The 27,992-nt window shown below is 42.2% G+C and overlaps 1 protein-coding gene across 1 annotated transcript in view; it reads left to right on the plus strand.

Moving 5' to 3' along the window:
* The window catches only part of LOC145985370 (uncharacterized), a 244,184-nt gene that overhangs the window by 136,170 nt on the left and 80,022 nt on the right, over positions 1 to 27,992 (plus strand). Inside the window, exon 2 of the mRNA XM_083119317.1 lies at positions 19,264 to 19,374. Coding sequence (XP_082975443.1) covers positions 19,264 to 19,374 — 111 coding nt within the window. The remainder of the gene's footprint in view (positions 1 to 19,263; positions 19,375 to 27,992) is intronic.

Raw genomic sequence — 27,992 nt, forward strand, 5'->3', positions numbered from 1 at the left:
CCCACATTCTCGATCTTGGTCATTTTGAAGGTGATGTGACCACGATTAAATACTACAAGATTTCGACTACTTCCCCGATCAGCACCACGCTCCGGCCGCCTTTACCCCCCAGGGTTGCCCCAGGTACCCATTGATTTGAGGCTGGGTGAGCTCCAGAGCCGCTTTATGCCGGGACAAGACCGGAAAAATTCCGACCTTAGATCACGCACCCCGGGAATCGAACCCGGGTCTCCCTCGTGGTAATCAGACGCCCTACCGACTAGAAGTTGTGTTTAAAAAAAAAAGCCTTTCCTACCTATGCACGGAGAGTGAATTGAGAGGCTGACATAGTCACCACTGATGATTCCGGGTTATGTCTGGGAGTATACAGATACACATGGGATCATAATTCAAGGAAAGTTTGTTAGGTACCTTATCTCAGTTTCAGGAACCTACAACAACCTCCCTTAAATCACGCTACCATGTGAACTCCCGGGTACATTTTTTTCTCTGCTCTCCCCCTACCATCAGTCCCAACCTCGCGCCGTAACATCTCTTTTACACTTAATTAGCTAATGAACGAAAAGTGACGCAGACGGCAAAAGTGCTTGATTGCTAATGGCACCAGGGTAGTGTGTATGCAAAGGGGAGGCCAAATTTCAGGCGTGCAGTTGGAACTGGGCCAAACCCTGTAGGCACAATTAAGTCTTAATCCGGCGGTTTGTAATTCTGGACGATTAGATTTGTTTTTGTGTTTTATCTTGTCTTCCTGAACATATAACGTGTGTAATGGGAGAAGCACCGAAGTTCACACTTTGTGTAAGCTGGCATGTCCTTTTAATTAAATATCTTCCTGCCCTCCAGCAATTTCTTCCCGCTAGCTCTTGTGATGAAAGCACTATCTTTATTAATTGTGGATACATTATATTTGGATTTACGTAATCATTGACGAGTGTGGTATCTTTCAAAGCGGTCCCCTTTGTTAAGAGCAACGTTACAAAATGCGCAACTGTACCGTGCTTTGAGTTTGCGACTTGCAACTGTTCATTTCTAACATAGATATGGAATTTGTGAAAAATCGTAGTTCCATCCAACTCAACCGCAAAATATATTCCTACTATATACTACTACTACTACTAATAATAATAATAATTTGCAACACAACAAGTGCATACTCTACTGCTTAATTGAACAGGAAGAATATAATTAGGATAACTGATTGATTGAGTTGGTGTTTCAAGTCCACTTTATGCACAGTAAGGCTAATCGGGACTGGGCGTACAGATTAAAGTGAGATCCGAACCACTATGTGCCTCCACAGGGTATCGAAACCGGAACCCCTTGATTCCAATAATTAGGATAATTATCATGAAATAAATTAGATGACATACACCAAGAGTATGTCATTTTAATCTACAATTTACATTTAATAACAACAGTGGAATAGATAATTTAATTACAACTTTATTTGTAGAAAAATAATAAAACAAAAAGATAATACAATGAAAAGGGAACTCAATTGCGAGACGTAACCTTACAAGCTAATTGCATGCAAGAATTCAATGAATACAACTAAGTTACAGTTTTTCCGAGATATGTCGACCCTGGGGCTTGTATTTTCGAAACTACGTTAAAAACTTACATTTTCCTCATAGATTCAACTTCTACCACATTTAAAAGAGATCATTTGTGGGCCTTAATTTGGAACATAAAAATGTGAATGCGAGAACAGATTAAAATGTGTTTTACTATTAACAAGTTCAGAGCGGAAAGTTAATTGATTTATTTGCGCCTTTCCTCACCTTAAAAACGAAGATTTTATGTTTGTTTCTTAGTTGCGCTTTTGTTCCTTCGCTTCGAAATTCATTGCCAGTATACGTGTGTCTCATTGCAACAAGGAATAACTTTTGTTATTTTCACGCGTCACAAGAAGGCCCTTGAATGTGAATAATGTTAATTGCCGTTGGAAGTATGTTTTTGTCTCTGTGTCGTTGGGCAATTAGTTCCTGTTACGTAACGACCTTCCTCGCCCTCTATTGGTGGCAAACACGCATTACGACATGAAATGAATCTCGAAACTTAAGTCTGAGACAAAACTAAACATGTCTCTTGCAATTAACCCATGGTTCGTCATGAATCGTTAGCTGAGTCAAGAATAGAAAACAAACATGCGTTTATTGCCAAGCGTCCCATTTAGGTTGGACAAACGCAGCAATGATATGCGCAGTCCAATTTGCATTTTGTGTGCGTTTTGTAGTCTCTGCACCGACAGCAAAAGGTGTCAAAAATGTGACACCTCTCTGACAATGAAATCAACAAAACAAACACACTTCATCAGATATTAATAACAACTCATTATTTAATACTTTAAGAAAAAATGCAAGAAAACGGGATAATGTTTTGAGTTTTGTTGATTGGTTGACTGATTTATTTTACTTCACTTTTCTGCCACCTTTGTTAATCGCGAAGATGAGTTTGAGTGATGATACGATGAAAGTGATGAAGCGACACACACACACAAAGAACCATTCCCAGGCCGGGATTGGAACGAGGATCCCCTTTCATCGTAGAGCTCTGTGCTAACTATTCTGCCACGGAGGTCAGCATTTCAGTTTTATGTCAACTTTATGCACAGATAGGCTAATCGGGTATGTACCATCGGTGAGGCCCGAAGAAAGACAATGAACGAGAGACCAGTTCCTTCGAGATTTGTTATCTGAGAGTGTCGCTTGTTCTCAGATCCGTAGATAGATATTTCAGTGGTGAGAATAGATTTTGGCACTCCTAAAGCCGAATTCATCCTCACCCTTTTCTGTGATTAGAAAAAGAATCTTATGCCAATTTGTTAATTTTTGTTTTGATCCACATTATGCACAAATAGGCTAATCGGGACTGGACCTACATTTAAGTTGGAATTCGAACGAGTGCACCAGGTATCGAACCCAGGGCCCAGATTTCAAAGCACCATCTGGGGGGCGTTATTCTAGTAACTTACAATTCTTTCTATTATCTGCGCGTGACTCCGTAAATTATCAATTTTGTCCCAAATTAGCGCGTTCCTCCATAAAATCTTTTTTTTTAGAACTCCGCATATAAAATGGTCATGCGTCAAAAAAGTTTGAAATGCGAGTTTGTCATTATTCATTTCCCAAGCCCTGTGGGTAATATGAAATGCCTCAAAGAGACAATATATTTCTAAAATAAAAAGTTCGAGAGAAGTATGCGCATGGATTTTAAATGTAATCAAACACCACGATGAGGGCTTACTTTATTACTGACAACAATTAACATACCGGAATATTTTCTAAATGCAAACATAATTTATACATTAATAATCACTTAATCAAAACGCCCATCTAACTAATTCTTTCTTCATCCTCATCAAGGAAGAATGATTGTTTTAATAAAATCGAGATCAGACCAAGACAAGAACGAAACTGTAGTTTACCTATAAATACAAGCAGTGGCGGCCGGCGGCAACTATGATGGGTAGTGCCAACGTGATCAATAAATCGAAAAAAAAAAAAACCTCTGCAATGTCCCCCCTCCCGCCCCCTCCTTGAGGTTGCGCCACTGGCCAAGATGTTTATCCTCGTTTGGTAACATGGAATAAAACGTGTATTTAAGTAATAACGTACTAATCCGATTCATCTTCACTCACTAACCTATCTTTATACACTACAGGACACTTCCCTAAAAATATAACAATTACAAGAGGAAAGGAAAAACAACTCCTATCACCTTCTCCTTCCCCATGCCGACGTATTCTAACTGGATGTTGAAAATATCTTTGTTATGAAAAGAAATTGTCTTGGTGCATCTATCTATTATCAAAAATGTTCATTTAACTTTGAAAAAATGCTAGGTTCGTTTCTCCAAAAGTAGGCAGAAATTACTTCCAGTCTTACAAATCAGTCGTATTTAGGGACTTTTCTCTGAAGGCGGAAACTGTGTCAACACTGCGAAAGTTCCGTCGCAGTGCCAGGCGAAGACGGGCACGGTTTCTTATAGGGTAACCCCGCCCCCTGCCACTTTGTTCTCGGTTCATGGTGGAAATGTTCCTCGCGGAGACTTCTTCAACCCTCTGCACGTGTGTCAACTTGGTTATATCCATGGGTTAGGCCAGCTCTTGGGCGGCACAGACTGTTGCCTCGCGAGGGTACGAACGAAACAGGGCGGTCGTCACGTCAGCTTGACCGATTGCAAGATTCGAATCTCCTTGTCTGTAAACTATCAATGTATTCATTTAACAATACTTGGCGAGGTATGCGTTTCTTCGCCATGGCACGGCGGCTCTACCCCTTGAACCGCCGCTGGATACAAGACCGTGAACAAGATTGGATCCCTCTTTCACGAGACGGGACAATACTTGAAACAAGACGCACCTTGGTGCCATAGTTGGCAAGTTTTGAGGTCACTAGGAACTTTAATAGAAATAACATTTCATAAAGTACTAACACAATTAGTCTTGCCGAGGAAGGATATGGCATGCTGCAGGCAAGGCTCTTACAGAACAAGTTGTGTTCTTCCGTGCTACAACAAAGTGGCAAAATAGGATGTTGTTTGTAGAAACTCCACCACAATCGTTCTAATTCGTTACTGCCACAACAAGAGTGCTGGGGCTGTGCGTGAACATCTGCAAAGCGCGGATTGATACATACAGAAAATCTTGCTGCACAGTTGTTTTCAAGCGCTCCCTTTAGGCTGGTGCATGTTTCCAGACCTTTAAGTTTCAGACCCAAGTACTCTCCGGAAGTATTTGTTGTCGTAACCTTCGCACTGCCTCAAAACAATGTGCCTGCAACCATTATGAGAGCAAGTTGTTCTTGACTCTCTTGCGGAAGTTGCTGCGAGCAGAATGCTGCTCGGGACGCTGCACACGCAGATCTCTTTCCCTAACATGTTTTCCATGCGCTTCTCTTAGGCACTTCCTGTGATGAAAAGTCCAGCCAAAACTACCAAGAGCAAATTCTCTCTCTCTCTCTCTCTCTCTCTCTCTCTCCTCTCAAGTCGTGGGTGGAGACTTTAGGGAGTCTGCATACAAATTGTGCTCTCCTAGTGGCGGCTCGAGAGTTCGTCGAGTCTTCCAGTTTGTTTGCCTTGAGGTTCCCACCCAGAAAGTAAACTCCCTCAGCTTGGAAACAAGCAGATGTTTCATTGTCATTTGTCTGAGACAATGGAGCTCTTTGGCTTACTCACGTTTCCAGTGGTTACTTCCTTCATTTTTTCCTCTCCCGTGTTTGGGGGTTCTTTTTCACTAGGTGAAAATGAGATTATAATGACATAGATAGGCCAGGAACGTAACAGTCAAACCTTTGTAGTCTTCTTGTTTCTGGGCAAATTGTTCAAACTTGCCGAGCGAATCGAGGTTTTTCGTCTTCAGAAGTCCCTAGGCTTTTCTAGCGCCAAAATTTCGCCGTACTTCTGTCTCAGTGAGCATGTATTTTTCTCCAATGACGTTTCTTCCCCATGTGTTGCATCGCCCGCGCCTCCACTCCAGTAGGCGTCCATCTTTTTATGCTACCTTCGTTGCCTCTCCACGTGTCCATTATTGGATTTCTCTCATTCTTCCCTTTATTTTTTACATTCTCCCCACGTTCGAATCCCGGCCTGGCCATGGGTGTTCTTTGCGAGTGTCCCTTCATCAATGTCATCAGCCGAAAGTGGGTGAAAGCGAACCAAATCAATCGATCAATCATAACTTCTGTCTGCTTCTCTTCGCCTCTATGTCTGTTTTTAACTTTCTCAGTGTCAGTTCTATTAAATGAAGAAAGAATAGAACAAGTAAAGAATATCATATAGTTAGGAAGTACTTTAGGGCGCTTTCCTTATTTTACGTCAGTTTTATAATTAATCGCCAAGTCGAGGATGAAGTTGATGAAGGGGCACTCATGAAGTACTTGCCGAGAGCTTGTGTGTGCAACGTCCCGAGGAGCATTACGCTTGAAGCAACTTCCGCAAAAGAGTCAAGTTCACACTCAAGCTTGTCCCCACGAGTATTGCAAACTCACGGCTTCGAGATAATGTGAACGTTACGGCAAAGACTCAAGTGGAACTGTGAAATAAGATCAAGACTTAGAACAAGCATTGCAAAATTATTTTCTTAGGAAGAAGAAACTTGTATGTTCTAAAATGTAAGTGAAAAAAAAAAGAGGCTTATGAAGTGTTCTGTATGGAATGTATGGGTTGTGTAGATCGGAAACGTGGAAGCGTTTGAGGTGTATATGAGGCGAATGAGAGAGTGAAGTATGTCGATAGGGTGCGAAATGAACATGTATTTGAAAGAATTAATGTAAGAATAGTTTAAAGATGACAGATAGAAAGAAAAGGAACTGGATGGGGCATATTTTGGTAGGGAGGAAGGATAACTGAGAACTGAATAGAGAAGTATGTGAAAGATAAAGGAAGACAGGACGGAAGAGAACGGCAACAGAGGACTATGTAGAAGGGGAGGAAAGAGAAGACGAAGAGAATGGCAACAGAGGGCGGTGTGGAAGGAAAACAAAGAGAATGATGAAGTGGGCTATATGTGAGCAGAAAGAGAAAGGGGAAGGAGGAAGAGAACGGCAATAGAGGGCTTTGTGGGAGGAAAATGAAAGGGAAGAAAGAGGAGAATGACAGCAAAGAGCTATGTGAAAGGGATAAAGAGAGGGAAAAAGGAAGAAGACGGTACCAAAGGGCTGTATGGAACTAAAAAGATAGGTGGGAACAGAACGGAAACAGAAGGAGGAAGGAAGAGAACGGCAACAGAGGGCTGTATGGGACAAAAAAGAAAGAACGGCATAGCAACAGAATGAATGCTATGTGGAAAGAAAAAGATTAAGAAAGATATAGCAACACATTACACATAGGTATGTGGTAGACAAAATAAAGATTTACTTATTTATTGATTTAGTTTATTTCGCTTTTCTGCCACTTTTGTCTGATCGCGAAGATACACAAAAGAAATAGAGGAAGGAAAGAAACAACCCTTTAAGACGACTGCGGACGTATTACTGAAGATGATAGCCGCAAATGGGCTCTCGCCTTTGTTGCAAGCGGTATCGGTTGAAGCTCTCAAATATCGGTGCTAACATCTGCATCGTGAGGACAATTGTGGAGTTACGTGAAGTCAATGATAGCGGACACTAGTCTCGAAAACTAGACAACAGCGGCAATGGGAATCGATGAACTAACGACGTGTCATCAATGGAAAGTCGCTGGGCAGGACTTGGTTCTTTAAAAGGGCTGTTGCGCCATGAGAGGAGCTGTGGTCAGAATACCCTATGAACAAATTGCCTATTTTTTTTTTTATCACCCTCAATCTTTCGTTCACTTTTGCTAACATATTATACATTTAAATTCGTTACCTGTCATTATCAAACACCCTCATAGTAGATTAAAGGTTTTTGTAATTATTGCTCTTGTAAGCTTACAATGAACGTGATAAGGTCCTAAGCGTGGATGGATTTTACGTGACTGCACGAATCCGTGACCAGACCATTCCGTTCTTCATTGAAAACGTTTTTCGCAATTCGACTTGGACATTACGTAATCTTGGAATAGCAGATCGACTTGTCATTTATTTAACCTTTCTGAGCTCTGCTTCACATAGTCTCATCCGTCACACGTGGGTTACTATCGAGCAAACAAGTCAGTACTTGACAGGTGAGAAGTCGGCGAATGGAACTTTTTTTTTTCCTTTTTATTATTGTGTCCTACACTATTTCCTATACGCTTGTGGTACAGTCTGAGCCCTGTGGGCCATCGATCTTTGGTTTAGGACACCAAAATGTCGTTCGCCATATCTTTAATTCTAATCGTTAGTGGTAAAGTGGAGTCAAGTATAAACAATTTACTGACTCCTTTCAAGTCAGTCGTATTCCTTAGAATTATTTCCTCCCTCCTGTAAATTTGAAAAATTGGAGTTATTTCCCTCTGGTTCTCACACGACGATATGCATACATGTCAAAAAGTCAAAGTTTGTTTTGCGCTCACTTTATGCTCAAATGGACTAACCGGGACTTGGCCTACAGTTTAAAGTGAGATACATAACCACTTCACAATGTGCCTCTACCGGGGATCGAACACGAAATCCCTTGATTACAATGTGGCAGCCTTACCAGGATATGTATAATTGTCTCAATTCGCCCTACCCCCCCCCCCTCTCTCTCTCTCTCTCTCTCTCTCTCTCTCTCTCTCTCTCTCTCTCTCTCTCTCTCTCTCTCTCTCTCTCTCTCTCTCTCTCTCTCTATCGCTCTGTGTGTGTGTGTGTCCACGCACATAGATACATTTTACACTCATATATACATACACAAGACATCTGAACGGCATATTGCACTATTTTAAACATTTTCAAAGTAGTCTTGACTATACTCTGTCTCGGTTATCTCTGTAGCAAGGCCGCGCACAGTGGCAGAGAAGGGGCGGAAATCGAGTGGGGAGAGCAAAACAATACACGCTGCAGCGAAGGCTGGGGACTGCAGTCGCTTTCCCCCTCCACGCAAACCCATTCCCTCTGACGTGCTCGTTGGTGGAGCCGTCTCGCGTCACTACTAGCTCAGAGACTTGTTTTCGTTCGCTTGCTCCAGATATACTGGGAGCGTATATGTTTTTTCCTCTCTCTTTTTTTACAAGCTTAAAGAAACTCGCAGGAGTGTTACAACATACCTTGTGTTACAATTTTGAAACAATAAACCTTCAAAATACAGTTTGTTGTTTAGGAGCGACCGAGCAATTGCCAGTCATTAGTTTGCAACCACGCTAACCGCTGAAAATGTATAGCTTTTGAGCTTACACTCTTGGCGTACTGATCCATATTATCATTTGAGCAAAGTTGAAGTTGATATCAATACTGCAACCAAACTTATTAAGGCACGATAATGCCTCCTTGTGGACATTATATCTTCTGACTGAAAACACTCCTCACCCCCAATCCTCTTTACAAACCATCCGTAAACTTACTACAATCCTCTTAATTGACATCCTTTTCAATGGAGGACAAGTTGTTCCCAAACAGACAGAGGGGCTGAGAAAGGAAGATACACAAGATTCTCCGTTCGGTATTGTTTGTAAACGCTCCTTTCCGTTCTTGTTTACTTTGTTTGAGTATGCTTTATGGTATCGTTTTTGTGCAAACGTGTAGGCGGAAGAAGGCGTATTTGGCGAAGCAAACACTAGCCCCTTTAGCCTCGGCTAACGAATGCTAATTTCCTGTTTATGGCTGTCACATCAGCGTAGCTTCTCTCCTCCTACATGCGTTCGTCCGTTTGCACTCCGACAGCGCATAGCAACAAACCTGGGGGGGCCGGTTCTTGTGTTATATGTTCTCAGGGTGGGCAAAACTCGCGTGGGATGTGGATTATGAGCTTTTGGATTCACTTGAATGTTTGGTTAACCTGCATTTGGGGAATTGCTGTAGTTTGTACACTCTAGTTGGCGGTTATTTGAGTGAAATTCAATCTGTGTTGCAGAATGTGGTAATACCGCAACTGCTTTCACGAGCTTCTGGCTCCTCACACTGCGAGGTCTACCTTTCCTGGGTCGGTCCTCAATTGTCCCCGTGTCACAGTATCTGTTGATGGTCCGATGCACGAACATCCTGCTGATATTCAGCTTTTTCAGGGTGTTGAGTATGTCCGATGGCGATTTGCCAACTTTGTGCAGTGCGATTACTGCCCACACGGTTCTCGTATACACCCCACTCCATTCGACTCGCAGTGAAATTCACCTTTCCGCTACCGCAGCCAAACACACAATGATACTGGTTGTTGTTTGATCCAACATTGCGGGGTTACCTTGCCAACCAGTGTTGCCATCCCTGTCTAAACTTTGTAACAGAATTTATATGATTGATTGATAGATTGATTTGGTGTTTTAAGTCCACTTTATGCACAGTAAGGCTAATCGGAACTGAACTGAAGTGGCACTATGTACCTCCACCGCAGAATTTATATGACTAGGTACAACTTGTGCTCTCTCTTTCGAACAAGAAACACAACAGCATGGCTGGGCCTACAGTCTACCGAACCGCTGAACAACCAACGGCAAAAGAAATGGCACGCAAGTTGTCCATCACCATTTTCCTCCAGTCTATTTTCCACAATACGATAATCATGAATTGAAAGAAAACGCCAATAAGGAGAGAACATCTGCTTCGCATCAACAGATTCCCATTCTTTAAAACAACACAGGATGTAGAATAGAAAAAAATAAAATAGCGATGGATAATTTGCCTACTATTATTTTGCCGTTGGCTGTACAAGGTACCTCCACTGGAGAACGAACCCAGGTTTCCTTGATTACAGTTCGACAGCGTTACCACTACGCCATCGAGGGGGCCGCTTCTTTCTGTTCCAGGGCAGAGCAATAAATCACCAAGAACTAAAGGGTGCCGTATTTTGAAAACTTACGTACCGCCGACTTCCATAGAGGAGTGAGTGGTCTTCATAACGTGCTCCCAGGTTGGAACCTTGGCCAGGCATGAATGTATCATTTATCATTGTGTTTTTCCCATTACTAACTTCATCGATTCGTCATTCATTCGTCCTCGTCGTCGCGTTTAATCCAAGACAGAAAAGCGGCCTAAGAAAAAAGAGTTCTGGCATCTTGCATATTTACAGAAGTTCACGGTGAAGATATCATTATTTAAATTGTGTAACGGTTATGTTAATTATTGTGAAATATAATGTGTAGTGGTATTGGTGTGTGTGGGGTATATTATAATATTCCAAGCGGTTATCGACGCCCTACTGACGTCTCGTTCTAGCCACATCGCAGAGAAGTGAAGAGAGGATGCGTGACACCCATCGAAAAAATATTATCAGGCAGTCTATTTATGGCGGAATATTGTAAATTTGACGATAACTTCTAACAGTGTACTGTAGAAACTGAGTCTTTCCGTCGGCTACATTACAATTAGACATTTTATTATTTGATTGAAAATAGCGTGAGGGACTGTCGACATCTGAAAATAAATTTAGACGTCACTGCATATTGTTGTCAAGAACATCTACGCCTTGTCTTTACCTTCAGCTCACCTGTGCCTGCTTCACTCTCGCCCCTTTCCTCACTTCTGGCCACTTTCGTCCTTCAGAGCTTCGTTGTCGAGGCATCCCGCAGTGATGACCTTGCATACGTGCCTCGGGGTGTAACTGCATGAAGTGTTCAGAAACTGCGATTCTTCATTTGTCACGTTACAGCGCGAGCACACGCGTCCGGAGAGGGTCGGTAGTAATGGCGACGCCCCCCCCCTCCCCGCCAAATCAAAAATTGATTGATTATGTTTTAGGTCCACTTTATGCATTGGAACTACTGTTTAAAGTGGGATCCGAACCACTATGTGCCTCCACCGCGTATCGCACCAGGGGCGTCTTGATTTGATTTGATTTGAATTTAAAATTTTGGGTGCGTCAGCACTAAGGCTATTTTGCACCCGTCACATTATACGGGGTCCAGCCTCTTATCGTTACACATAACAACTCTAACGTTGCAGAACTAAAATATTAAAATCTTCTGACTTTCGTTAAAAGCTGAGGCTGTAAAGGATCACTCGGCACAAATAAGGACAAAACACAGGACAATACAAACAAAATTATACTGGCCATGGGGCCAGTCGCCAGAGCCTCGTTAGTCTGCAGTCCAGGGTTTACTACGTGGAAGGAACACCCCTTACACCCCAGGAGCGTCTTGATTACGTTACTACTACACCATGGGGGAGACTCCCCATGAATAATGAATGTCAGTGTAAAATTATATATTTCACACAGTCATAGTAATTATCAGTGAGTCCACTTTGTGCACAGTAACGCTAATCTAGACTGGACCTACAGTTAAAAGTGGGATCCGAAACACTTGTGCCTCCAACGGAACCCCTTGATTACAAGGTGACGACGTTCCCATCACGACATCGGTGAGCACTCTTTTTGAAGGGTATATCTTACTTCTTCCTTCTGTTATTCCAACGATTGTAGCCTCCACCACTTCAAACTGTAGGTCCAGTCTCGATTAGCCTATCTGTGCATAAAGTGGACTTAAACTTTATACTTAACCAATGAATCCAACGATTTAAAAACCCATTCCCGGTGTGAATATAGCTATGAAGCAAAGGACACAAGCTCTTATGCACGTGCCACACTAAAATCAAGAACAGGAGAGTGTGCCCCTGTTTCAGCCATTATTACCAGCGTGCTTTATCTCATTTTTAACGCGGGAAATCCCTCACCTTTCGGTCCATCTTTCACCACGTTAGGGCCATGATGCAGAGGCGTGATTCATGGGCGAGGCAAGAAGAGATACGGCCTCGACAAACCGTTCATTTTTGTAACGCCAGACACCCGAGTAGCTATTTTTCACTCCCCCCTTTTTTTTGTGGACATTTTTTTGTAAAGGCTGGTTGCACGGAAGTTAACACGCTGATCACCCGTCTGCATTTGTCGCAATGACGCAATGAATCACTGTAAGCGCAAGTAATGTGTTAATGATCAACTTCCACAGGGAAAAGGTTAGCTGACAGGTGTTGGGGGAGGGGTGTCTAGTGATGTTTGCAATTTAAATTAAAAAAAGGGGGGCCGAATTCATAAATCCTACATGACGTTACCTCGTTAATATTGTATGCGACAGTGTTCCCTCATTCATGAAAAGCGGCAAATTCGATCGGGAAAAGATCTGCTGTTGAGAGAGTATTTCGCTCGAGCGCCAAATAGTTCTCACGGACAACGCTAGATAGCGTACGGAATTGCTCGAGCGAATAACAATGGAACATGCAAAATGCGCCGTATGCACTCGAAGCCCAGTAGTACACGCATAACTGTCATTTGTTTCTGGTAGTGGGCCCTTAAATGTTGATCGTGAAGTGAAATACGGAGTGAAATTGAGAAACATAAGTAAACATTAGGGATGGCCAAACGGATCCAGATCCGAAAAACCTTGACATTTGAGGGGGGGGGTCCCCCCTAAAACAGTTTTTTAGCCGAAACAAAAAAAAAACACGTATTTCTTCCTTTGGGCCCGTTTATACACACACCTGCCAAGTATCATGGAAATCGGAGGGGGAAACAGGGGTCAGATCCTCACTTCAATTTGTCTTCATTTTGACTTTTGAGGAGGGTTTTGTCCCCTAAAACAGTTTTTTTTAGCTGAAACACAAAAACACGTATTTCTTCCTTTGGGCCTCTCCATACACCTGCCAAGTTTCATGGAAATCGGAGGGGGAGACTTAGAACTCCCTTGTAAGTGTATTAATTAATTACAAATCGCGCACACACTATATATATGTGTGTATGTATGTATATTATATATATATATATGTGTGTGTGTGTGTGTGTGTGTGTGCGTGTATTAGCAGGTAACAATATGTTATAAACACATTCTTACTTTCCAAAGAAGTGCATGTGGGATGGCAAAACGGATCCGGATCCGAAAGTACCGGATCCGGATCCGGATCTGAAAATTCGGATTCGCGGATCCGGATCCGAAAAATTTTAGGATCCGGAACCAACCAGATCCGGATTTCGGATCCGCCATCCCTAGTAAACATAGTCATCATATTCATGTTAAATTGTTGTTTGTTGTTTAGTCTGTCTATCTTACCAACATACAGTGATATATGAAAATGAAAAAAAAAATGATTGTGAGCTGAAACTACCAAGGCAGATAATTTACATACTTATATGTGTAATACGATTTTGTCACATGAAAATGATATTCCATTGTAAACGCTCGAGGGTGGGAGACTGGAACGAGTACGAGCGAGCGAAAGTGGTCCCATGCACTAGTGCCGATGTTCGTTCGGTAGCCGGACAATTGCGATGAACAAGTTAGAAGTGAAGAGGCGGGTGGACAATTGCGTTGACATTTTAAATCTTCTATCAAATTAATCGGTGGCTTAACTCCCCGTACAATACCTCTTACAAAAGAATTATGTGAAATATTGATATTTTCGGCTGGGAATTTGATTCAATCAAGTTTTTGAACATGAGCCAGAACCAACAGACACCTTTTGAAATCACCCGTTTCCTCACATGTGAACACACTTCCCAATTCTCTCGACCATTTTAATATCACGCTTCTTCCTTTTCTGACCTAGTTTAAGTTCCATCCGCATGTACTTGATGTTGGTGTCGTCTTCTGCTTGGCTCTTGAGGCAGGTCAGAACATGATGAATTTTTGGATGCGGTCTTCCAAGCTACCTATTTACTTTGTTGTTCCAACCTTCTACAGCATTATTAGTTCTGTGGCGCCTTTTGCTAGGTTAGGTCCTGATCGTCACAATTGTCCTACCATTAATTTGTAAAATGACCTTCACCGTCAAAATAATCGCAATTGTCGGTGATATTGGCTTCATCGCAATTGTCATAGATTCGTTCGTTCGGGGCATAAGGATAAACAAAAACCGTTTTAGAGCGCCGTCAAACGCAACATGTATATATTCCTTTCCCGGATTCTCTGGAGTAAGAGAACGTGAACGCGTTCTGTGCGCATGTTGAAGGGTGTGCGCCTCGTCCAATGAACTCGCGGAGGGGCTCATTCGCGGTCCAGTAGTTCCGTAGTAAACATGTCAGCTCGCAAGTCTATGGGAACTCTGCATTCAGGAGAGCGCCTCATAGTGTTGAATGTGTTCGAGAACAACTTGTTTGAAAAGTTTAAAACACATGGCTTTATTTTCTTTACAAATGTTTAAAACAAAGTGTTTGAAACATGTTTTTCATACTTGTTTAAAACTCATTTTTAACATGATGTTTCATAGTTTGTGGTTATTTGCATGTTTTTTGAAAATGTATGCTTAAATTTGTTTTAATTTTTTTTCTGTTCTTCGTAGCATCAAAAGACAAATAAACGTGCAATATTATTTGTTATTTGTGTAAAACAATACACTGGCCATTGTTAAGAATAAAAGAAGAAATTGGCAGCAGAAAGCGTTTTGCTTTACGGCCGTTACACCGCGCAGCACTTCGTTGCTTTCATCAGGCACCCTTCCCCACCTAGTCTGGCCCCGCCCACAAGCTTTCCCCTCTGCGCGTCGCTACTCCAGAGAATCCGGAAAAGCAGTATAGATAACATTCCAAATTTTGAATACAGACATTATATGGAAGCAAAGACAGTGTTGAATAATTGCAATTGATCCATCGTTGTCGCCAGATTCGACGTCGTGTGGCGAGAACACTGTAAAGATGTCAGATCCACTAGAAAAGTGTTGCCTTTGTGAAAGACATGCATGCATTTGTTGTTGTTGTTGTATGCCTGTGCCATCTCCAGAGAATTTCCTTTGGGGACTCAAAGGGCTGACAACATATTTTCCGGTGGATCTTGGTTTGGTGGTCTTTCTATTTATCACTCTTTCTTTGTACCTTTCTTTCTCCTTTTGTTTCTCTATTTTCCTTACTTTCTTCCCCTACTTCTGTTTCCTTCGCTCGCTCCTTCATACACTTTTTATTTCTTTTTTTTATCTCCTTCGATTTCTCGCAATCTCTATTTTTCTTCCTGTTTTCTCTATTACTTTCTTTCGACTTTATCGCATTTACAGGAAGCCTCGATAGCGCCAAAGGGAGTTCAGGTAAATATAACCGTTCGCGGTTGCTTGATTACAACAGATCAAGATGGAAAAGTGTTTGATTTTTATTATTTTTTAACTGAACTGAAGGACTGGAGATGAATGTAAATCCCTAGAATAAAAAAAAACAAAAGTAATTTGTTCCAAGAAAAGTTTTATTCATCTTTGTAAGCTGGGGCCTATCCATAAAAAGAACGTTCAAGGAATCTTCTCTTTGATGATGGTAACGACTCATCGGGCTTTCCGGTCTTCCAAAGCCCTCAATGAGGAAGGATTTGTTGCTAAGCAAACACGAAAACATTCTCCACTTCATCAAACGTATTGGTCTTCTTGGAGAGCTTTCGTTTGGATTGAATTTACCAGAGAAAAGCAATAATGCTTTCGCTTTTCATATTTGTTCTGTGACGAAGGGAGGTAACAGTTTCTGAGTATCTGGGATTACTTCATCTTCTCCACAGCCAGCTATCTTCTTGCTCCTCTTCCTTCTTTTTTTCTTATCCTCTTGAGGTCGTCTTCTTTCTTGATCCTCGCCCCCAACTTCTTTCTCGTCGGTTTTGTTCATATTACCAACTAATTTGGAGAGTATGTTTTGTGTCAATCCTCCTCGGCAGCTAGAGTGATTGGTTCTTTCATCAGTAGATGGCAGCACCATTAGTTGTCTTACTAGCCCCGTCCAGTTCGCTCCACTTTTTGACTCTCTTTGCACCGAAGCGTCTAGTTGGTTACACAGTGCAACGCCCAGGTTGATTTGGAGTCAAGTAGTGTATTTGGTGTCTGCACCGTTTGCACTACGTTCTGGGTCGGTGTATGGTATGTGTGGTGTATGGTCACGTGGTGAGTGCTAACTAATCAAATAACCGTTTAAATCAGCAGAGAGGCATGTGTTGAATTTTCTGAACTTGAACATCGCTTTCCGTATAGTTGGTTGAACGTCATTGCCTTGCACCACCCTGACACTGGATACACCTGCACTGCATCAAGTGTCAGAAAGTGCAGCGAACTATCAATGAGGAAAGAGGGATGAATTGAAGAGGAACGGTTTTCACTTCGCATCAACTGAATATGCCATCAGGTTCGATAGCCGGTGGAGACACATGGCACGGTGGCTCGGATCCCACTTTAAACTGTAGGTCCAGTGCCGATTAGCCTTCCTGTGCATAAAGTGGACTTAAAACAATAAATAAATCAGTCAATCAATATGCTATCAGGCATGTAGACCTATGTTGATTGATTGATTGGGTTTATTTCACTTCGCTTTTCTGCCACTTTTAGGCTAATCGCGAATATAAGGATATGATGAAACTAATAAAGGGACGCTCAAAAAGAGCGCCCGATGCGAGTCGAACCCGGGGCCCCTGAAGGCCGTAGTGCACTGTGCTAACCACTCCTTCACGGAGGCCGACTTCAGGCATGTATGCAAATAAGATATACTTTCTAGTTTTTGGACTTTTAACCACTGTTATTTTTCAAAAGAGATTTACCTACGTTTCGGAGGCTGAATGAATAAAGCACCACTGATTAGCTACAAAGAAGAAGATATACTTTGTATATCCTATTTAAGCGCATGGGAGAGAGCGAAAGATTGCCGCGGTGGTTCAGACGATATTGCGTCTGATTGCGACGAGGGAGGGTCGGGTTCGATTCCAAGAATGGGTGATTGCAGTGGGAATTCTGCAAGTAATGTCCCTGCGTGGAACTGCTCTGGGGTTCGCCCAGCCTCTAATAAATGGGGGCAACCTTTGATAGTAAAGACAGCCGGAGCGAGGTGCTGATCATATCACCTCTCAAAACATTCATTTGTCTTTATATGGATGTACGATAAATATCACAATTTTGTTTCATAACTGCTGTCACAATTCTTAAAGCTACCCCTTGCGATGAAAAAAAAACAATGCTACAGAATAGGTCAAAACCGCGTGTTATCTTTGTTTGGACTCAATCGTGCTTAGTTGTCTGCTGTTGACGTCACCACTAATATGGTCCATTGCAGTTATAATCACTTGTTGATGATAGATATTTACACCACTACGTAAAAAAATAAGTCTCCGCCTCGAAATTAAATCTTGTTGATTACTGGGCTATTTCTCAGTTCACACTCCACTCTACCTTGCAGCTCCCACCCCCTACGTTGATTTCTTTCGCTTTGTTGAACCTCATTTCATCTTTGTTCCTCTTTGTGTTTCCTTTTCCCCGTTGTTCACGCGGGATTAAGAGTAATGAACACAGAGTTAATCACACGACGGATCAAAAAGAGAGGATTTTGCTGGCCCCTTTTATATTCGCGTTGGCTTGGATGGCGAATCTACTAAAATGCAGGCAGAAATTTCTCATTTTAATTACCGCCGACGCTTTGCCGTTGAGCGTGTTTTGTTAGGAGAATAACTTTGGTCCTCTGCTTGTACGCTGCATTCCACAGTTTCCAGGGATAATAGACCCGTGGCGGTGGGGATTCGGTCGCCTGGGTGACTGTGTGTGTGCTTTCGTGTGCGAGAGGGAATTTTGTTGGCTACGTGTGAATCCAGTGAATGCCGTGCGGAACAGTTAACGTAATATCCAGTGTCGATTTTATGCCATGAGGCAATCTCCAAACCGACGAAAAGAACATTTATGTTATCTTTTCCGCCCATTGCCCAAACTCCTTTCTCTCTCTCTCTCTCTCTCTCTCTCTCTCTCTCTCTCTCTCTCTCTCTCTCTCTCTTTTCTCTGTGTGTTTGTGTGTCATCTTGGTTGGCAACACTGGCAGTCCAGAATTTGGTCAGCAGACTCAAATAACATATACTCAACTCCTAGAACTGGCTATACATTTACATGAAGAAATCACATATAATTTAGCCCCGAAATAACACTTCTGAAAGGACCTTGTGTTGCTCCTGGCTAGAAGATGACTTAAAATCTTACGACAGGAGCTGTACGTATTCTCGGTATGTGACTATGCCATGACATGTTGTTTACCATAGGACTAGAACTTCATGAAAGTATGAACCTAATTTAAACTTCTTTATTACACCGGATGATCACTCCAATAGACTACATAGCTACAAGGTTTACACTGATGTAATGTAGAGTTTGCCTTTGTCGTGTAGGAAGGTATGCAGTGTTCTTCCTGCTGCGATCATGATCAATAGATACGCTTCTTTAGCAAATTGGAGGTAAAATGTCAAAATCGGTTGTTCTGACGTCAAGTATTTATCATCTGCTGTGCACGATACTGTAAGAGCACCAACCCAACCCGCCTAACCTACCCACGTGTTTATTCCTATTATATGCTTATGTGAGTACGTTAGATAGGCCAGGTTTAGTGCTCTCAGTATATGTCTCCAAGTTGCTAAATTTGTTTCTAGCTGCCCGCCTATCATGTGTCGAGTTTCTGTCAGGAAGTTCTGCGGTGTCTTACGCGCAGTTCAAATCAAGCGAGCACAATAAATAGAATTAATCGACTTAATAAAAACTCACAGGAGCTATACCAGAACCATTCTAGTTTCGGGCGCGAACCCTCCCCTTTCAACTAAGCTGTTGCGTCACTGGAGGAATTACGAGACTTGATTGGTCACACGCAGAGTTTCCTTTCCTACGCGTCACAGCAGTCGCTCGAAAAGGCCAATCAGACGACCATGCTCTTGAAGTTCCCCGCGCTATTATGCTATTGGAGGCCGAAAATAACACCGGGCTCACTTTAATGAATATTTGATCCCAGTACATTAGAGGTAAAACTCTTGCTCTTCTGTCATTGAATATGTTCTTTTCTTTCTTTCCAGGTCCCGTGTCAGAGAAAGGTTATTTCGGCCCTTGGCTTCTCTGCAAGTATCGTTACTCAGTGTACCAGAGGGATAGGTGCGGTGAAGATGTGTCAAAATTTAAGCCAGTAGGTAAGTCGATGGCTCAACTTTGTTCCTTTCCATGCTTCGTGAAAATTTTCAGCATTCCAAGGTTCTTGTTACTGTAAACTTTCAGCAAAGTCAGCTGGATTCTGTATATCATTAGTTGTAACGAAGAGAACGGACTCAGGTGCACTTATAAAATACCGGAAGTATATGTTTGATTATACGTGGTCAGCGCAAGCGAACTCCATCTAGCTTTCTAAATTGGAACCTGCTACTTGTTTCTAAGTGGCTTCCCAGTTTTCTATTTATTCTTCAATTCTAGCGATGCTACCGAAATCTAACCGAGACTTTGGTAAACTATAATGTATTATTCTGGAAACTTTTACTTTACTATGCGACGTATTCGGACATATTAAGTTGATATGTGCCCGGTTATTTATAGATAGGTCACATATATGTAGCATGGTTCCACACATTCAGGATAAAATTCCATTTTTTCGAGGTTTAGTAGCATTGAAACAAGACTTCGAACAGAAAATCGTTATTAAGAAAAGTTTGCACAAATGATTTTTATAAATTGCACAGGTTTGTACTGCGAGGCGGTGTTTATACTACTTATGCTATGTATTTTGAAACTGGAGATGAAACTGAGACTTTCATTTCGAGACAGAGACGAGAATGAAACGGCTGTTTATAAATCGACACGAGAACAAGACGCGCTACAATTCGAGAAAGTCAGCTATGTGCACTGCAATAACGCAAATAATCAAGCTAAAATTTCCCGCGCAATACAAATGGTCCAAATTTTCTGCAATCTGCATATTTATCTTAATTTTTTATGAAAACTGTGAAACTGAGCTTAGTAAAACAGTCAAAGAATGCATGTGGAACTATAACAATTTCGTGTAACACTTTTTTTTGAATCTCAACCTTCTATCTTATGTGTATGTACTGCTCCAGCTCCACTGTGATTTCGACGCAGAATTTTTACCCAGTGCAAGATCCAAAGGTTATGTTAGTTCCTCTATTTACTTTTTGATAATTTGTGACCTATAGGTGGAGTTTTTACTGTCGGTTCGACTGTTTCTTTTATTGTTGGGAGTTCTTTTTTAACACCTTCTTCAGTGCAGTCTTTTATTGTCGTTTTACGACTTGTTTTATTTTGCGCTTTCTAAGTACTTTGTAGTCGTATGTATGCAGTCATCTCTCATAAAAGGAACAAGCGTCTTAAATCTTTGTACAACATCAGACCTTTTTTTGGAGTGACGTCAGCAGAGAATTTTGATGGGGTGGGGTTAGCACAAAGGTGGACAAAATATTTCAGGTTAAGTTAAAATGCATCTGTCTGCTGTATTGTGTAATTGTATGCTTTCCTCGTGCAAGGAGGAGATTTGAATGGTAAATTTGGAATTGATTAAGCTTAATTCACGAATATACAATGAGCCTTGCACATAACTTGCGGCACATCGCGCTACAACACCAGGGGTCTCGGATTCGAATATCTTTGTATTTCGAAGTTTTAGGGAGCTCGAATAAGAACTTAAAACAGACAATCGAACTTCCCTGTCAGAGCAATGTGATTGTTGTTCTAGTTCACCATGTAAATAGGACGAATTTTCAAAATGGCGACCATAGTCCATCCTGGTGATACTTAAGGACTCCTGAAACAGAGGCGGATTTAGGGGTGAGCCGATGGGGCCTCAAGCTCCTTCCTTGCGTATGCCAATTAAGAAAATTTTGTCAGCTAAAATATAGCACTCTTATGGCATTATGCACACAGACATGTATACTAGGTTGAAGTTGCGAGCTGGCCAAATAATTAATCGTGGCAGACGAGGATGTTGAGAATCATTTACACATAACAGTATCAATAAAGCTTACTGCAGGTGCGTAAAAGCAGTCTCTTCAGTAGAGTCATATTTTTTTTACCTATTTTCAATAAAGTAAATAGCTAGTAATGATAAATTGAATAAATACAATGTGTATCATTTCAACTTTAGGTCTTGTTAAACTGCTCCTGCACGAATAAGCATATGGTTTTATCAAAAATAGGTGGACACATCAAAAGTAAAACGTCTCGTTTCGGCACCATCCCTATAGCTGGGAGGATTCGTTAAAGGTACTTCAAACAAAGTTTACCAACATAACTGAAATATAATTTAGACCATTGAGGATCTATTGGGAGAGACCTTGAACAAGCGACTACAGAAAATAATTTTGCTGGAAAGGATCTTACTTTCTAGGACCACTCCCTTGAAACTTTTATTCTGGATCCGCCACTGTCCTGAAAGAACTGTTTTCAAACGACGGGCAAGCTTCATCGTCAATCTCTGAATTTTGCTGCTTGTTGCGTTACTAACTAGGGTTGTCTGAAGTTCTCTTTTTCTTTGAGCATCTTTCGTGTCTTATGGCCTCAGGAAGGAATTTGAAAAGGGGAAAAAATAAAAACCACACATTTTTGGTACCGGCACTTTTTTTTGTAGGTGATCATTTGTAAACAGATGATGATGGCTTGAGTTCGAGTTTTTGTTCTAAGTCCACTTTGTGCACAGATAGGCTAATCGGGGTTGGACCTACAGATATAAGTTGAATCCAAGAAGATGATGGTGTTTCTGGGCTTGACATGGCAACGTCGCTTCCTTGAAGGCGCCGAGAAGTGGGTGTGTCTAACCACTTATACACGGCGTTTACCGAATCATAAGTCTTCTCCCTTTCTGTACAGCATAGGACTACGTGTCATAGTGACATAGTCCAGACCTTGGTCGCAGTATATATATATATATATATATATATATATATATATATATATATATATATATATATATATATATATATATATATATATATATATATATATGTATGTATGTATATGTATGTATGTATGTATATATATATATATATATATGTATGTATATATATATGTATGTATGTATATACATCTATATGTATGTATGTGTGTAGCCCGACCCTGTGGCCGAGTGGTGTCGACCTCCGTGGCGAAGTGGTTAGCAGAGCGCGCTACAACGCCAGGGGTTCTGGGTTCGAGTCCCGGGTAAGGCATGGGTATTTGTGTTCGTCCAGTTGATAAGAAACAAAGAAAAATGTAAGAATTGAAAAGTGTAAAAGTGATAAAAAAAAGAGTGAATGGTGGGGAGTAGTACAGGTGGCCCGGTTCTAAATCCTCATTTGGGGCTCGAATCATCATGTGGGGCTCGCAGTGTTGCCAACTCACCCCCCGAAAATTTCACCAACTGATATTTTGAAGCCTTTTATGGTGTATGTTAACCTCACAAGCAGTGTTGCCAACTCGGCGTAGCCTTTTATGGTGTATGTTAACCTCACCAGCAGTATTTCCAACTCGGCGTAGCCTTTCACGGTGTATAATTTTTTTAGCTTTTTTTTTGTGTGTGAGTGTACATGTGTTTGGGCGAGGCGTAGCTTTTTACGGTGTATGTTAACCTCACCAGCAGTATTTCCAACTCGGCGTAGCCTTTTATGGTGTATGTTAACCTCACAAGCAGTGTTGCCAACTCGGCGTAGCCTTTTATGGTGTATGTTAACCTCACAAGCAGTGTTTCCAACTCGGCGTAGCCTTTCACGGTGTATAATTTTTTTAGCTTTTTTTTGTGTGTGAGTGTACATGTGTTCGGGCGAGGCGTAGCCTTTCACGGTGTATGTTAACCTCACAAGCAGTGTTGCCAACTCGCTTTACAAAAACACTCGCTGAAATGGCGCTCGCTGAAATAGCGCTCGCTAAAAATGGGCGCTCGGGGTCAGTTCTCGGAGAGAGGTTAATTTAACCTAATTTTTTTTTACCTCTGTCTTCCACATGTATGTAATGCGATTTGAGGAGAAGAGGGTGAATTAACCTTATGGCTGACAATGTTCTATAAAATAACAATTCCTATGAACTCTGTAAATTTCCGAACATATGTTGTATTCACAGTTTTACATATCTTCGAGTGTATATTACAAATCTGCAAACAGATTTTGGCTATCTCGTACCGTTTAAGAGATGAACCTACTTCCGGTCGCCATTTTGGATTTCCGAGCATAGGTTGTATTCACACTTTTACTTATTTTCGAGTGTACATTACAAATATGCAAACAGATTTTGGCTATCTCGTACTGTTTAAGAGATGAACCTACTTCCGGTCGCCATTTTGGATTTCCGAGCATAGGTTGTATTCACACTTTTACTTATTTTCAAGTGTACATTACAAATCTGCAAACAGATTTTGGCTATCTCGTACCGTTTAAGAGATGAACCTACTTCCGGTCGCCATTTTGGATTTCCGAGCATAGGTTGTATTCACACTTTTACTTATTTTCAAGTGTACATTACAAATCTGCAAACAGATTTTGGCTATCTCGTACCGTTTAAGAGATAAACCTACTTCCGGTCGCCATTTTGGATTTCCGAGCATAGGTTGTATTCACACTTTTACTTATCTTCGAGTGTACATTACAAATCTGCAAACAGATTTTGGCTATCTCGTACCGTTTAAGAGATGAACCTACTTCCGGTCGCCATTTTGGATTTCCGAGCATAGGTTGTATTCACACTTTTACTTATCTTCGAGTGTACATTACAAATCTGCAAACAGATTTTGGCTATCTCGTACCGTTTAAGAGATGAACCTACTTCCGGTCGCCATTTTGGATTTCCGAGCATAGGTTGTATTCACACTTTTACTTATCTTTGAGTGTACATTACAAATCTGCAAACAGATTTTGGCTATCTCGTACCGTTTAAGAGATATTCCAAAATTATATATATATTTGATAAGCGACAACAACAGAGCCATCTCTGTACAAATGTTGGAACTCGATGAATGCTTGAGTGGAACAAGTTATTTTTTTTTCAGTACGTCAACATTTTTAATTTTTTTTGCCAGTGAATGGGTTAGGTGACTTGCAACGACGAAGGCCTTCTAGCAATACGAACTTAGCTTATGCCGGCGTAATTCGCTAAAATATCTTTAAATTTGCATATTTCTCATACCGCCGTATCTTGTTCTATTAGACCTCTTCAAGAAAATCGCCAATTAGTGAAAACTAATTGAGCACAACAGCAAAAGAGGTGCTAATAGGGCAAGCATACAATGATATGGGGATATGTGAATTGTCGGTTTCTTCGATTCAGATAAATGGATCGAATTGAAACTGGGATATTTTGCATTTTTTTATATGATAGCTAAAATAACAGAGATTTTGATTGGCTAATAATTTATACGTGGTGTTTTCTGATTGGTTTAAGTAAGCAAAATTTCTATTGGCTGTCTAAAGCCGGAGCACAGCGCTGATTTCTCACCTTTGCTGGATTGGCAGAGGAACCCACATGGCGGGGGATAGAACCTGAACGGGCTCCACCAAAGTATAGGAGACTAGAAGCATATAATTTGGCGGAAAAACCTAAGTAAGGTCATAGAGAATATTTCAAAAAAAGATTTTTTTTTAAAAAAAAAGTTAACAATTATATTTTGCATTGCACAGCATTGGATATTAAATAACATACCCCCAAAAAATCTCTGCATTATGCGTTCTGTAAAAAATTGCCCTACGTGCCAAACTGCTGTGTCAAGTAAACATTTTCAAAGGCACTGTCGTACTTGTGTGCCGGGAAAACAAATATGTGCGACCAAACTGTGCTCTAAGTGTGGAAAAAATATTTCTATTCCCAACTTCAAGCGACACCAGCTTACTTGCAAGAGCACTGGAACATCTCTACCGCAACCTTCCAAGCGAAAGGTAGAAGTAACCTCTCTCGATGCATCGCCACCTGCCAAACGCGTCAAGCTGGCGAAGAAAGCAGACCGGTTTGCGTTTGAGCATTTATTAGAAGACTTTGACATAACATCAGACAGCTTCTGCGATGTGCGTAGTTTTCTGGGGAGCGAGCGAGCTAAGATAATATCCATCCTCAACGATGCATTGGCCACACACTCCACTAAATTCTATGCTGTGCTATGCTGCAAGTATAAGAAACCGTCTGATAAAATATATAAATTCTTCCATGCCACAAAAGCAAAAACACTGCATCAGGCAGATGTCACTGACCTCGACAGCATCTACGACAAGTTTGTCGAGGAGCTTGTGGCAAAGCACGAGGAGCATCAGGCTGAAGGCTCGGGCGGTTCGCTGTGTGGCGACCCCCACAAACTTTGTTTGAAACTTAACAAATTCCTGCCACTGGCAGGGTCTAGCTATATTGCCCTGCCACCCGAGGTTAAAGCAAAAAAAGCTATTCTCAATATTCAGAACAAAGACACCAAATGCTTCCTCTGGTCGGTGCTGGCAGCATTGCACCCTATACCTTGGGAAAAGAGTCCACGCCGTGTTGCACACTACAAGCAGTATGAGTTGGAACTGGAGGATGCAATGGCGGGGATTGCCTACCCTGTAGAAGTCTCGCATATTCGCAAGTTTGAGGTTCGTGCTCGTGACTTGTTGGGCCTGCAATTAGCCATCAATGTTTACGGTCTCGAGAACAAACATGAGGTCTACCCCATCCGCGTGAGCAACGTGAGCAACAACAACGAGGCACGAGAAATCAACCTCTTGCTCATCAAGGACGAAACCCATCACCATTACACCCTCATTCGCTCGCTCTCTCGGCTTGTTTCGAGCCAACGGAGCAGTGATAGTCACCACGTCGAGGTGTGTCGCAGGTGCTTGTCTACATTTCGCAATCGAGAACAGCAGGATTACCGGCGCATCAGAGGTCCCAACATTGCTGCTGAGAAGCTAGCTCGCCACATGCTCTACTGTGGTACCAACAAGCCTGCACGAACTATCCTGCCCGAACCTGGTGCAGTAGAGTGCTTTCGCATGCACAGTGCTATGGTGAAGCATCCTGCTTTTATTGTAGCAGACTTCGAGGCCTTTCTTCAACCTCTGTCTAACTGCGAGCCCAACCCCGAAACATCCTCTACCATTCCTTTCCAAATCCACGAGGCCTCGAGTTACTCCTATGTTGTGGTGTGGCGAGACCAACATATTGCCTCCGAGCCCTATGTGTATCGCGATCCCGACCCGGTCAAACACTTCCTGGAGAGAATGCAACAGGAAGCCATCAAGATAGGGAAGGTGCTGTTGGCCCCCAAGCCCATGCTGCCTCTGTCTCCCAAAGACAAGCATCAGCACGAAATAGCTCTAAATTGTCCTGTTTGCAACTCGGTCTTCACTGACGATAACAAAAAGGTCCACCACCATGACCATTATGGGACCGGAAGCTACATTGGCCCGTGGTGCAACAGATGTAACTCAAGAGCCAGGGACCCGCGCTTCATACCGGTCTTTTTTCACAATGGCTCGGGATATGATTTTCATCACTTGGTCACACATCTAGGGTACGACAATGCAAGAATCAATGTCCTGGCACAAAACGAGGAGCGTTATATTAGCGTCAGCAAGTGGGTGCCGATCCCCGGCGACTCAAAAAACAGGAGCATCGAGCTTCGGTTCCTCGACTCTCTGAGGTTCCTCCAGGCAAGCCTGGATGCTCTTGCTGGGAAGCTCAGAGACGACCAACTAGCCATTACCACATCAAGTTTCCCGAACTTAGATGTCGCACTCATCAGACGTAAAGGGGTCTACCCCTACGAATACGTCACCGACCCTTCCAAGTTCGAAGAAGAGTTGCTGCCTCCCCAGGATAAATTCTACAGCCAGCTGAGAGGTTCAGGTATTACCGACGAGGAGTACAAGCATGCTCAGTCTATGTGGGTCAAGTTGGGTTGCCGAACTTTTGGTGATTACCACGATGCATACCTGAAGCTTGATGTGACGCTTCTTGGCGATGTGTTCCAGGCGTTTCGGGCGACTGCGATAAACATTTACAACCTGGACCCTGTATATTTTTACAGCCTTCCTGGACTGGCATGGTCGGCCATGCTCCTGCTGACTAAAGTTAAACTTTCACTTATCTTCGATGTTGATATCATGCTTTTCATCGAGAGAGCTATCCGGGGCGGCATGGTCCAAGTGTCGCAACGCTTCGCACACGCCAACAATCACCACATGGCCACTGGTTACGACCCCTCCCAACCATCAAGCTACATCATGTACACTGACGTGAACAACCTTTACGGGCACTCCATGATGCAGCCACTCCCAACAGGACAGTTTGAGTGGGTTGATCCTTTATACCACGACATCGAAAAAGAGTGCGACGAGTTTGGGTTTTTTGCCGAGGTGGACCTTGACTTCCCCGAGAAGCTGCAGGATACATTCTGTGACCTTTCGCCTGCTCCGGAATTCAAGTGTCCACCTGGCTCAGATCAACCAAAGCTCGTCATGGACTTGGAGCCCAAAAAGCGTTATGTGCTACACTACCGGAACCTCCAGTGGTTAATGCAGCAAGGGGTCTCGGTCAAAGCAGTTCACCGCGTGCTCTTGTTCAGGCAGTCTCCATGGTTGAAGCCGTACATCGAACTGAACACCGAACATCGCACTGCTGCCACTTCGGAACTTGATCGCGATTTTTTCAAATTAATGAACAATGCGGTATTTGGGAAGACCATGGAGAATGTGCGAAATCGCGTTGATGTGAGGTTGGTGACGAAGAAAACACAGTGTCGTCGACTTGTTGCAAGCTCGCTGTTCAGATCTCGAACAATTTACAACGAACAGATGTCTCTGATTCACATGAACCGGGGCGA

The sequence above is a fragment of the Lepisma saccharinum genome, chromosome 3 (assembly GCF_977018435.1).
Source record: "Lepisma saccharinum chromosome 3, izLepSacc3.1, whole genome shotgun sequence".
NCBI lineage: Eukaryota > Metazoa > Arthropoda > Insecta > Zygentoma > Lepismatidae > Lepisma > Lepisma saccharinum.